The sequence below is a fragment of the Balaenoptera ricei genome, chromosome 3 (genome assembly GCF_028023285.1).
Source record: "Balaenoptera ricei isolate mBalRic1 chromosome 3, mBalRic1.hap2, whole genome shotgun sequence".
In the NCBI taxonomy this organism is placed as follows: domain Eukaryota; kingdom Metazoa; phylum Chordata; class Mammalia; order Artiodactyla; family Balaenopteridae; genus Balaenoptera; species Balaenoptera ricei.
In genome coordinates, this window is record NC_082641.1 from 48,292,989 (window position 1) to 48,306,903 (window position 13,915).

The 13,915-nt window shown below is 37.3% G+C and overlaps 2 protein-coding genes across 4 annotated transcripts in view; one reads left to right on the forward strand and one right to left on the reverse strand.

The window, feature by feature from the left end:
• Positions 1–12,820, reverse strand: part of ERCC8 (ERCC excision repair 8, CSA ubiquitin ligase complex subunit) — a 70,153-nt gene extending 57,333 nt beyond the window's left edge. For both annotated transcript variants that reach the window (XM_059916431.1, XM_059916430.1), the window contains exon 1: positions 12,708–12,820. In XM_059916431.1, the coding sequence (XP_059772414.1) occupies positions 12,708–12,784 (77 nt within the window). In that variant the 5' untranslated portion in view covers positions 12,785–12,820. The remainder of the gene's footprint in view (positions 1–12,707) is intronic.
• Positions 12,821–12,965: 145 nt separating this feature from the next.
• The window catches only part of NDUFAF2 (NADH:ubiquinone oxidoreductase complex assembly factor 2), a 182,222-nt gene continuing 181,272 nt past the window's right edge, over positions 12,966–13,915 (forward strand). For both annotated transcript variants that reach the window (XM_059916436.1, XM_059916437.1), the window contains exon 1: positions 12,966–13,171. In XM_059916436.1, the coding sequence (XP_059772419.1) occupies positions 13,045–13,171 (127 nt within the window). In that variant the 5' untranslated portion in view covers positions 12,966–13,044. The remainder of the gene's footprint in view (positions 13,172–13,915) is intronic.

Below are 13,915 nucleotides of genomic sequence, written 5' to 3' on the forward strand. Positions count from 1 at the left end.
TTAATTTTTAATTTAGGTAGCTAGAAACTGAAACAAATTTTCACGAACAAAAAGTTAAATTCTGATAACTTAAACTTAGCTGAGGACATCTAGTGGACAAAAGCTTAAATTACAGTTTTTTTAAAAAAAATTCCCTTGTTTCTTAAGCCTTATAGAAGTATAAAACAAGCATGTTCAACTCAACAATTAAGCACATTTAAATAAATCAAATTAAATATAAATAAAAATGATTAACAAGTACTCTCACAAATTAAGATGAATGAAATTTCTGATATTCAATAACTGTAAACCATCATTATCCTGGTGAGGACGTTAAGATTAAATGAGTTGAAACATTAAAAAGTGCTCATAACAATGCCCAGCATATAGTAAGTGCCGAGTGAATGTTAACTATTAGAATTTGTCTCAATCTTTTGGATGTCAAAAAGCATTTACATTAATTTAACCAAATGATCTCTAAATTCATTATTGATCAAAATAATGTTAATTTAAATAAGATTTTCCCCCCAGTTTTACTGAGAAATAAATGAATACAACGTTGTATAAGTTTAAGGTATATAGCATGATGGCTTAATTTACATATATTGTGAAATGATTACTACAATGGGTTCAGCTAACATCTATCATCTCATATAGATGCAACAAAAAGAAAAATAATTTTTCTCCTTGTGATGAGAATTCTTAGGATTTACTAACAACTTTCCTATATATCATACATCAGTGTTAACTATAGTCAATATGCTGTACATTACATCCCTAGTACTTATTTATCTTATAACTGGAATTTTGTACATTTTGACCACTTTCCTCCAACTCCTCCTGCTCCCACCCCCTCCCTCTGGTAACCACAAGTCTGATCTCTTTTTCTATGAGTGTTTTTTTTTTCTTTTAAGAGTCCACATATTTAAGTGAGATCATACAATATTTGTCTTTCTCTGTCAGACTTATTTCCTTTAGCATAATGCCTTCAAGGTCCACCCATGTAGTTGCAAATGGTAGGATTTCCTCACTTTTTGTAGCTAAATAATATTCCATTGTATATATATACAACTTCTTTATCCATTCATTCATATGTGGACACTTAGGTTTCCTTGTCATGGCTATTGTAAATAATGCTGCTATGAACATGGAGGTGCAGATATCTTTGCGAGTTATCGTTTTCATTTCCTTTGGATATATTCCCAGAAATGAAACTGCTAGATCATGTAGTAGTTCTATTTTTAATTTTTTGAGGATCCTCCATTCTGGTTTTCCACAGTGGCTGTACTAATTTACAAATCCCACCAACAGTGCACAAGGGTTTCATATTCTCCACATCCACTCCAGCATTTGTTATCTCTTGCCTTTTTGATAATAGACGTTCTAACAGGTGTGGGGTGTTGTCTCATTGTTTTTGCACTTCCCTGATGACTAGTGATGCTGAACATCTTTTCACGTACCTGTCGGCCATTTGTATATGTTCTTTGGAAAAATGTCTATTCAGGTTCTTTGCCCATTTTTCAATTTTTTTTTTTTTTGCTATTGAGTTATATGAGTTCTTCATATGTTTTGGATATTAACCCCTTATCAGATAAATGGTTTGCAAATATTTTTTCCCATTCTGTAGGTTGTCTTTTCACTGTGTTGATGGTTTCTTTTGCTGTACAGAAGCTTTTTAGTTTGATGTAGTCTCACTTGTTTATTTGTTTCTGATTTTTTTTTCTGTTTTAGTAAGAGTGCTTATTCCATGTTATATAACACTGTAGTTGGTAGGTATGCAGTAACCAAAACCTATCCTATATTGAAAAAAAGCTGTTGAAATGGACAAAAGTTTCACATCACTGCCCTGGTGTTTATTTCCTACCGTTCACAGTTTGCTTTCCTTTGGCCTAAGATCCACCCCTCTCCACTCCTCCCCACCTTTGGAGTTTTTTCACTTGTTTATTTCTGGTTTTGTTGCTTCTGCTGTAAGTGTCATATCCAAAAAATCATTACCAAGGCCATGTCAAAGAGCTTTATTCCTATGTTTTCTTCTAGGATTTTCATGGCTTCAGGACTTACATTTAAGTCTTTAATCCATTTCAAGTTAATTTTTGTGAGGGGTGTAAAATAGGGGTCAAGTTTCATAAAATGAGAATTTTTAACCTATCAAGTTATCATACTTTTTTTAAAAAAAACAATGCACAGTGCTAGGAAAGGTACATACTGATACTTTTATGCAGTGACAGTAGCAGTACTATTAATTCCCATAAACATTTTGGAAATCATTTTAACAGTAGCGAGTGTCTGATTTAAAGATATACAAGTTCCTCTTTTTCTCTTGGAAGACAGTTTAGCCTTAGATTCAAATATCCAGTCTAACACTTATTACTTGTCTAAACTTAATCAATAATAAAAACAGCTAATATTAATTAACAGCCTACTATTTGCTGACATTGTAATCACTTTATTAAGTGTAATAAATGGTAATCCTAAGTGGTAACTTTCCTAGTGGTAGATTATATTATTAAACACTTTACCTGATTATAAAACTAAGACATAAGTAATTTGCCCAAAATCACATAATAATTGGTTGAACTACATCTGAACTCTGACATTTTTTTCTCCAGACCATTATGCTCTACCATTTCTAAACTTCAATATTTCACCAGAAAATAATATTTTACATTTTCTCCACTGAAATGTCTATTTCCTCTTAAAATATTTTTCCATCTGATGACTTTTCAAATTATAACAGTAATATTTGCTTCTTATAACAAGTAAAACAGTATCATAAAAACATGTGCAAAGAGAATCATCCCTTCCTTGAGCTCCCTCTCCTAACAGTGAAAACATGGTCTCTATTATCATTAATATACTTATTTGATCAATCCCCCTGTATGTAACCATCTCCCATCTCCACTACTACCCCGTCCCCCAACAAGTATGCTGCTTACCAGGCTTAGGCTTTGATTTCTGCTTCTCTCAGCACTCTGATCAGCTGAGCTTGCCTGTCTCCACCTCTGGACTACCTCCTCAACCTGCTCAGCCAGTGAAATCTCACTTTAGGCCAACCTAATCCCTGCCTTTTAGGTAGCCTACCTCTACCCAACCTAAATACTTTAGGTCTGAATTGTTTGGGAACCAGAAGGAGGGGTTAAGATGAAGGGAAAGGGGGAGGGTACTACAATAGGGAAACAGGGGTGGGGTTTGTGTGGAAGGAGGCAAGGTGTGAAAAAACAGTTAAAATGGCAGGCCTGAGACTGCTATCTTTAGAAAGGGCTGCTTCCAAGACTGGCCCTTACCTGCCTTCTGGGATTTCAGGAGGGTTCCCATCATTTCTGGATAAGAATGGCTCACTGTGCCCAAACTAATATTTGGAGCAAACAATGTACATTATGAATACCTACATTCCTTCTGGGAGTCTGGAATTTTGGTACATGCTAAGCAGAAAGTGCCTAAGTGGCCAGTTCTCAATTAAAAACTCTAGGCACTGAGTCTCTAATGAGCTTCCCTGATAGACAGCTTCACCTAAGCTGTCACAATTCATTGCTAAAGAAATGAAGCTTATCTGTGTGACTCCACTGGGAGCTTGTGCCTGGTTTCCTTCACAAGTCACCCATGTGCCTTTCCCTCCACTGCTTTTACCTTGTATACTTTTGCTGTAATAAATCATAGCCATGAGTAATTTGGTACAACTGTATGCTGCATACTGAGTCCTTCCAGAGAATACTCAAAACCTGGGGGTGGTCTTGGGGACTCCCCCCACACAAAAGCATAGAAGTAGAAGGAAGAGGGGTAGGGAGAATATGGGAGAAAAGAGGGAGGGGAGAAAGTGAAGGAGAGAGGGTGAAGGGGAAAGGAGTGAAAGAGAAGAGATATGGCGGAAGGCAGAGGAAATTAGGGTAAGGAGGGTAAGGAAAAGAGCGAGTCCTTTTAACTTTTTGTTTTAACGTCTTAAGGTGGCTTAAAAAATTTATTATATCCTTTCATCTTCTTCAATGATGAAATACTTTCATTTTTATTTTTTTAGTCTATGACATTTTTTTTGAATACAAGTTTCCCTGTTTCCCCTAAGCGGTAGAAATAGTTTTCCTTTCTCTCTAGATAATTTATAACTTCAATTTTCATTCCATCTTGGACTCAAGAGTTATCTGGAATGTAATTCCTAATTCTTTAAACATTGAATTAGAGGTGATGGTGATGTTCTCATTAATTAATTTACTTCCAATTTCTTTAGCTTATGATTAAAGGATATGACCTGTAAAGATGGCTACCTTTTTGAATTTGTTAAAGTTTTCTTGGTAGCCAAGTACATAAAAATTTTGGTAAATGTACCACTGACATATAAAAAACATGCACATTCTCTAAGAGATGTAAAGTTACATATGTCTATTAAATTTGGTGTGTTGTTTATCCATTTCCCCCATATGTATGTATTCTCTCTCTACTATATCAGGACCATTCTGGAAAAGAAACTAGTGTCAAATTTTCCTTACATTTTGCTTTATATATTTAACTGTTTGAATACATGTTTTATTACACCAATTCTTCATTAATTGTGCTTCAAATAATATCGTTTATTACAATGTTTGGTGTTTTTAACCAAAAATCTCACCTTAACTAATATTAACAGTGACTTCTGCATTTTGTTGACAATTGTCTAATATCTTTTTATCCTCTACTTTAACTTTTAATATTTAAGAATTTTGTAAACTATTTAAAAATATTTTAACTTGAGGTATTTCTGAGCAACAGCTTTTAGCTATATTTTATTTAAAAATTAATCTGATAATCTGTGCTTCTTAATGGGAGGAATCAGCCTGTTCACCTTTGGTATGACATCTGATACACTTGATATTATTTATTGTTTACTTAATGTCATAGTTCTATCTTTAACTTTTCATTTTGCTAGTTCAATGAAGTTGCTGTTCATTCCCCTTTGCTAATTTTGAAGCATGTCTAAAAAGATCTTTATCAGCCATGTTATATATTTCCAGCTTGTTTATTATTATGTATTTAGATTTAACCATACACATACTACAAGGTTCATTGCTCTCCTCTGTTTCCTCTCCTCTTCATCATTTATGTACCCTGGGGCCTTGTTCAAATACATTTATTCATCAATTAATGTTGTTCCTTGGGTATTTTTTCTTGAAGGGGAAAGGGGTAAAATATTTCTAGGAATTTTAGCATATGCACCATATTGGACAGATTGACTAAATTTGGATTCCTGACTTGCAGTCCTTTTTTCTTATTAGTAGATATCATTCCAGATTGGCTAAATTTGGATTCCTGACTTGCAGTCCTTTTTTCTTATTAGTAGATATCATTCTAGGCTCTAGAACTGCTAAGATGTCTAATGTCAACCTGGTTTTCTTTTATGAATAAATTACCATTGGAAGCTTTTAATATTTTTTTTCTCCATTCCTAGATATATTTACTAGGGTATTTGTAATTTTATGTCTTTTTCATCAATCCTATTGTACTTCAGTGAACCTTTTTAGTCTGTGAATCTAGTCTCTGCTTGTTTGTTTTGTTCTCCCTCTGGAATTATTATTGCCTCTGAGGTCTTCTGGATCTACTCTCCAAATCTCTTATCCTTTCTCTCATACTTTTTATACTTGCTTTGTGATTTGACATATTTCTTTCATTTGATCATCCACTTCATTAGTCAATACTCAAAAGTAGCCACTCCAGTTTGAGGTAAAATAACTAGCACACTTTACCCATCTCCCTAGAAATACAACTATAAAATATGAACAAAATGCATGGAATACCTATTTGAGGACTCCAAAAAGTAAATAGCAGCAACTGGACTGGGGGAAACACCATATCCAACATACCACCAAAACAATGGCCAGTTTATTATTTTCTTCTCCTCTGCTACTTCCTGGCTGGAAACCTGGAAGTGAGCACTGTGGCACAGACAGAGAAAGTTCCAGGAGCAAAAAAGGGAACTCCAATACTCAAGGACATGTAGAAATCACCCATCTATATTTTTTCTCTCTTTTCTCCATTCTCTTGTGGCCCAGCCCCTAGGCAATCTGATAGCAACACTGGCAATGGCTGGAAATAGTGACCTGAGGGAGCCAACACTCTGGGGGAAGGAATCTGTTTTCTCTGTTCATCAGAGCTCTGATCCCAAGAGAGTGGGTCCAATCACCACTGTTTTCTTCCTCTGTCTTCTCACTTACAGGCCCAGAACTGGGCCCAAACACATTAGTGTATGGTAGAACAGGGTAACTAGAACCCAATGTTTCCGGCAGGAGGACCAAAAGGGAGAGTCCCAGTGATGAGAGGTACCAGAAAGATCACTGAGAGAAAGAAGCTCAGGAAGGCAACCTCATAAAGTTATTTATGAACTCCAGGACTCATCACTGAGCAGAGCATGCATGGAGCTGACCTTGAGTAGCATACAAAAGATTCTGAAAACTAAACTAACAAGAGTACCACTCAGGTAACAGACTACTGAGCGGCACACATTGGGGGCAGATTTGAAATGGCTTTGAAAACTGAATTGACATTAGAACCATGGCAAACATAACAAGGTAAAAACTTTCAGCCTGAACCTAACTTTGCCAATTGCTTCTTAAAACAAAAATATCAACATTCTTCATAGGACTGAAAAAAGACCCAGAGTTTCATGACATTTTAAAATGTCCAGGATACAATCCAAAATTACTCTGCATATGGAAAACCATGGACATTTCAACTTGTATGGGAAAAGACAGTCAACAGACACCAAAGCTGAGGTGACACAGATGCTGGAATTATCTGACAAAGACTTCAAGGCAGCCATTAAAATATGCTTGAGCAAGCAATTGTGAACATAATTGAAACAAATGTTAAAAAAGGAAAGTCTCAGCAAAGAAACAGAAAATACAATTAAGAACCAAATGGAAATTTTAGAACTGAAAAATGTTAAATTATTTTTCATCAAAAATCTAATTTTCATTAAAAAACTATTTTTCTGATAGACTAAATTGCAGACTAGAGGCGACAGAGGAAAAAGTCAGTGAACCTAAATACAGACCAATTGAAATTACACAATTTAACAACATAGGGAAAAAAGACTAAAAAAAAAAAAAAAAAGAAGAAAGAAAAGAAAAGAAAAGAACACAGCCTCAGGGACCTAAGTAACAATTATAAAAGGCCAAACGTCAACAGAGTCCCAGAAAGAAAGAAGAAAGTGGTATGTAAAAAATATTGGACAGAAATAATGGCTGAAAACATCCTAAGTTTGTGGAAAGATATAAATCTGCAAGCAAGAAGCAGAATAGACTCTATGATAAACCCAAAGAAATCCATGCTGAGACACATTATAATCAAACTGCTGAAAATTAAAAACAAAGAAAATTTCAAAGCAACCGGAGAGAATGACAAATTACCTATAGAGAAACAAGTGATTGAACTAACTGCAGATTCCTTTTCAGAAACCACAGAGCCATCCAGACTTGTTCTAAAAGAATTTCTAAACAAAGTTCTTCAGACAGAAGTGAAGTGATATAGGAAGGAAAGCTGGGATATCAGAAATGAAAAGAGAACAACAGAAATGACACATATCTAGGTAAATAGGCTATTCTTTCCTTTAAAATATGTTTGATGGTTGAAGACAAAAATTGTAACACTGTCCAATGGAGTTTACAATGTATGTAAATCTAATATATAAGGCAACAACACATATGGTGGAAGGTAAAGGGTGATAAAGTTTCAATATACCAAATAGAAGGAGTAAAATATTGATTCTAAGTAGAAAATGAAAAGTTAAGTAGGTGTTTTATATTTCCTAGAGCAATAACTAAAAAATACTATACAAAGAGATATAGTCAAAAACACAATAGATAAATTAAAACAGAATATTAAATAATGTTCAAATAACGCAAAAGAAAGCAGGAAAGGGTAAATAAAAATGTGAAGCAATCAGTATTTTCATTCATTGCTGGTAGGAATGTAAGCTTTTAGAAAACTGCTAGTTTCTTAAAAAGTGAAACATATACCTAGTCATTCCACTGCCAGGTATTCACCCAAGAGAAATAAAAGCATATGCCCATACAAACACTCGTGCATGAATCTTTAGAGCAACTTTATATGTACTAGTCCCAAAACAACTCAAATGCCCATCAAGAAATGAATGGATAACAAGTCATGGTATATCCACAAAATGGAAAACTCCTCAGCAATAAAAAAGAATGGATACATGCAACAGGATGGATAAATTTCAAAATAATTATTCTGAGTGAAAGAACGCTATGAAAAAATAATTTCATTTATATAAAATTCTGAAATATACAAACTAATCAATAGTGACAGAAAGCAGATCGGTAGTTTCCTGGAGTAGAAAGAATGTGAAACAGGGAAAGAAGGGAGAAAGGGATTACAGAGTCTTTATGAAATTTTGGGGCTTATGGATGATCGTTATCTTGATTATGGTGATGGTATCAAAAGTGTATATATATGTCAAAACTCATCAAATTGTATACTCTAATGTGCAGTTTAGTGTATATCATTGTACCTCAGTAGAGTTATAAAATAAAAAAGGAGGGTATGAATTATAAACATTGCATTTTAGTGTTCATGTCTTTGCCTGTAGTCAACGACAAGGAAGAAACTGGGGCAAATGACAGGAGACATCTTCTTTGAATAAAATAGGACTGTATGTTTGTTTAGTTAAGCTAAAATATCATTAAAGAGGGGAATCTTAAAAAAAAAACTACCTTAAACACTTTAACTTAAATATACAAGTAGTCCTTATTTTGCATTGTCTGATACACACAAATTTCAGTTACCATGATTTAGTTAATACCAGACCACGACAACATGGTTGAAATCTCAGTTACCGTGGTAAATTAACTGTGAGTAATAGCATAAAGCGCAGTGTTCAATACTTGCTTTTCAGTCCACAAGATACTATGAAAATAACATGTACATTAAAATTAGTGAGCACTTTGCATGACTTCTTTCAAAGTCTGCAGATGATCACTGTGCACTTGTTATTCAGTTCACACACAGCATTTAGTTTTGTTACCTCTGTGCCCCTGAGATAAACCCACAAGGAATTCCACAAAAATGGATAACTGAATGGGGGAACTGGCAAACATAATTAAAGTGCATGAAAGCAATACAAAGTGATGATACTGGAAGTGAAACTCAAATTGAATGCAAATGGAATTACAAAAGAAATATCTCACTGTGGGAATGTTGACATTGCTGCCATTTTAGAAACTCTAGATATGCAGACTGAAGAGATCAATGAAGGTGAACTTATCCACATAAATGAGGTAAAGTGTTTGTGATGAAAAGGCTGAATATGTCCCTGAAGAAGTGATGCTGGCAGAAATCTTCACATTAAAAGAACTCTCAAGGACTTCCCTGGTGGTCCAGTGGTCAAGACTCTGCACTCCCAATGCAGGGGGCACAGGTTCGATCCCTGGTTGGGGAACTAAGATCCCGCAGGCCGCACCACATGGCAATAAATAAATAAATAAATAAATAAATAAATAAGAGAACTCTCAGAGATATTTCAAGCCATTGAGAATGTAAAGGATAAAATGTTGGAATCTGACACAAATTTAGAAAGGCGTGTGATAATTAGCCAAGGTAAAGAAAACATGCTCAACTTGTAAGTGTACAATGAGAAGACAACCACTGCTCAAACTACTCTTGACAAGTTTTTTTTTTTAAACAAAGAAATATACTTTGGTTCTCATCATTTCTAATATTTTACATTACACAGATAACTGACAGTGACTTCTAGTGTTTCCAAAAAAAATTTTAGAGGTCACAGAACAATTTGAATTTTCCTCATTAATTATTAAGATCACTTTGCATAGGTTTTAGCTTACACAATCAGTTTTATGGATGTGCACTACAATGCAAAGCAAAGACTGTCTGAATATTAGCTAATTTTTTGAAGAATGAAATGTGCTGAACAGAGGGCCATATCATCTTTCTTCCATAAACCATACCCATATTATATATAGTCTATGATTTTCAGGGATTGTTAAAACTTGTTTTTTATTTATTAATTTATGTATTTTAGTTGGGTGAAAATTTAAGACATATGCAAAGCAACTGAATATGGAATCTAAGACATATGCAAAGCAATTGAATGTGGAATCTTTCTCAAGCAATGGTTCTCAATTCTAGCTATACATTACAGTCAGCTAGGGCACTTTAAAAAATTCCAGTGTCCTTGACCAATTAGACTAGAATCTAAGGGGTTGGAACTTTAGCATGAGTATTTTTTCCAAATACCCTATGTTATTTTAAATATTCTGGCAAAGTTGAGAAAGACTGTTTCATCTTTTTACACTTTCCCCAAATCTTTTATAATAATTGTCTCAATCATGTCTCATTTTGTTTTAAGCCATTTGTTTGCACTGAGTATTTCAAAAGTGGTCCATTTAGTTTTGTAAGAATAGCAATTTTTGTATTCATATTTCATCAGCTCACACTAAAGTGACATCATCAGAATAATAAATAAAACTAGCATTAATAGGGTTAGGGACAAATAATGACTTTTGATAAGCACACAAAGCAACTGGTGGGAGAGATGTGCATGGGATCACTAGAGTACAGGTTTGTAACCAGAAGTGTTAAGTATGCTTGGGGAATCAGTATTTTACAGAGGAAATGAAATCTATTTACAGATGGATTAATCTGGCAATTTGGTTAGGAAACCTTCACTGTTTTGAATTTTTATTTCTTCTAATGAAGTAAGAGGTTTAGGTCACAGAATTCTGACTGTGCTAAAGAGCTATACTTAGTTGCTTCCGCAGACCAAGGACTTTTTGGAATTAAAAGACAACAAGAAACCAAATTTTTCAGACCCTCAGTGGTGCACACGATTTACATTATTACTGATATAATAAGACCTCTGATCATATGAGGGAAAAAAGAATAATGCTGTTTCTTTTCAAAAAAGTACCGCTACTGTCACTGAAATTAAAGATAATGGACAACGTCACTTATTTTCCAAACTTTGCTGATCATTAGGGAAGAACTGCAGACCTACTTGGTGGAAACAAGCCACATAGTCAAAGCAGACCGACAAATTTAAGCAGACTGACAAATTTTGATACATACAAATTTTGCTTGAGTTCTTGCAGTTACTGGAATAAAAAACTCTGGATATGCCTGTATGCTTTTATTAGAGTGGATGACCTAGCTGAAAAGGAATTACTGTCAACTGTGCACTAACGGGGGTTGGAGGACAGTAGGAGATGCAACCCCAATCATGCTTAAAACTAACCAAAACATAGTAAAAAAATTAATACTTAGTTAAAACTGTATGTACTATCTAGAAACATATTTACCCATTCTAAAAGCATAATACTAAAATGTAAGGATAATACATCTCAGAACACAAAACATCAAATTGTGCCAAACCCTCTTCTAGGCAATGGGAATACAGGATTTTAGAAGACAATATACCAGTAAAAAAATAAGTATATAATACAATTTCAGTGGCAATAAATTGAATGAAGAAAATAGAGCAGAATAATGGGATGGAGAACCATTGAGAGCAAAGGAGGGATTCGGGGGCAGCAACTGACACATTTGATGGCTCCCTATTTAAACAGTCTTCCCTCAGCATCCATGATACCTCACCACCCTGGTTTTCCTTCAATCCCTCTGGTTACTCCTTTTCAGTTCGTCTGCAGTCTCATCTTCTGCCTAACTTTAAGTGTTGGTATTTTTCAGGTTTGTAATCACCGAACTGCTTCTCTCTTCTTACTCCACAAATAGTGCCTGGGTGATCTTATGTCCTCCTCACTTCACGTATCATCTTGCATTAAACATATCTAAATTTCTCCTGAGCATCAAACATATACTATATGCAACTGTGTCCTGCACCCTCCAAGTGAAATCTTCACAAGTTCCTTGAAAGCAATATGGGAAAAGTCAATATGAGCAAAATTAAAGTAAAACTTGCTCCCTCTTTGGGGAGAGATGTTACCATCATTCACCCTGACATACAAGGCACATAGCTGGGAATCATTGCAGACGCTTCCTTTTTCATCATTCATTATATCCAATTAATCTCCATGGCTGGTTGATTCTATTTCTTAGATTTTTTTCAAGTATCTTCACCCTCTTGGTCCCAACAGCCACGTCTCTGGCTCGGGCTTCCATCAACTCTCTCCTTGCAACAGTTACCTAACTTGGCTCCCAATCTTGCTCTCAATTTCAATCCATTCTCTAAGCAAATGACAAAATGCAACAGTTCTCACCTTATTCTCATCTTTTTACCTGTTAACCAGGCATACAAGGCTCTTCCCCATCTAGCCTCCCCTACTTCTTCAGCTTCATCTCTTGTCAATGGCCCTCTCTCCACAATTCTCTGCTCTAGTCATGCTAAACTTTGTTCAATTCCTGGCCTATGCTCCGCCTTTAACATATTGCTTGGCACATAGTAACAGCTCACTAAATACGTCGACTAAATGAAAGAACGAATTCTTGGAAGATAGTTATTCCTTGGTAGTCGGGGAGAAGGAATAAAGTAAAATGAAAATATCCTCATTTAGATTTACAGCGCCCTCACTCGAGCCCGCGTGCGCACCCACCTGCCTACAGGTATATAAAAGCTATCCTATTTTCTCGAGCCACAGAACAGAAGAGAGAGTAAAGCCCAGTTGTGGTGGGAGGAAAGTGGTAATGAGGCGGCCAAGTGTGAGGCAAAGCTAACAAGCCATTGGCCCAGATTTTAACCGAAATATTAGAGAAAAGAATAAGGCTTTCTTTACCTCCGTGTGGACTCCGCTCTCCGAAGGTGAAGAGGGTCGTCCAAACCCGCTTGTCGTGCCGACAAAAACCCTAGCATCCCGTCCCTTCACACCTGCTTGTGAACTGGACGGCGCCATGACAGAACACTGAAGCTGGGGTGTAGAGCGGAGTCTCCCATTGGTCAAGCATGATGCCACCCGGCCAATGGAGAGAGTCGTTACTTGAGGGTGTACGGAAGGAGGTGGGTGGGACTCCTCTGAGCCGGTGGGCGGGGTCAGCTGCCGGGGCGTTCTCGCTTTGGTCTCAGGGATTCCCCGCAGGTCACGCGGCGACCTGCGCTGGAGCCGGGGGGAAGGCATGGGTTGGTCTCAGAATTTGTTCCGTGTCTTGTGGAGAGCGCTGTCAAAGGAAGTGAAGGAGCAAGTGGGCACAGACCGGTTCGGGAACAAATACTACTATATCCCAGAGTACAAGAACTGGAGAGGTGAGATGAGAGCTAGGGCAGCGGTTGGGGGGGTCGAAAAACGATGTGCTGCACTTGTAATCACCAGAGTAGACAACCCGAGTTCGTTCTGCCCACAGCCCTCTCTACTCTGGCCGCTGGCTTTCAGACGGGCTCTCGCTGAACGGCCCTGCGGGTGCCCGCCGTCCCTGCGCCGCAGCGCCCGTGTCCTGAGCCCGGCCTCGGCCGCGCTAGCGCTGTATCTCCTAGCGCCGAGAGCCTCGCCGGCGGAGGACCGCCCCCCTCCATCCCCCCCAGTGTGGGTCCTTGAGGTCGGGCGACGTAGACGGGGACAAGTCCGCGGACGTCTTTTACCAAAGGGTCCCGGGAGGGGTAGGAAAGTGCCTTTCCTCCTCCCGTGACCCCCTTGCGACCAGGCTGGCGCGGGGTAATTGAAGAGGTGTATTTTGAGCCCCTCCGCTCTCCTCTTTCGTGGTGTTGACCTTTTTCAGTGGCTCCGGCGTTGGCCCCAGGCGTCACCTTCCTCAAGGCCAAAACTGTCAGAAGTAGGGCCATGCACGCTGACTGTGTGGAAAAGAGATCCCCGCAAGGCTCCACGTTACCTTTCCCATGAGTTTGCACTCCCAAGACCCTGTTGCGCTGACTTGAAGATACAGGTCGCTAACCGTGTTTCTGTGTAGGAATCTTGCGAAGTCTTGATGTTTGGGGAGGTAGGGGCCGTTGCTGGTCTTTGAGATCACACCACGTGGCAGTCGTCGTAAACTC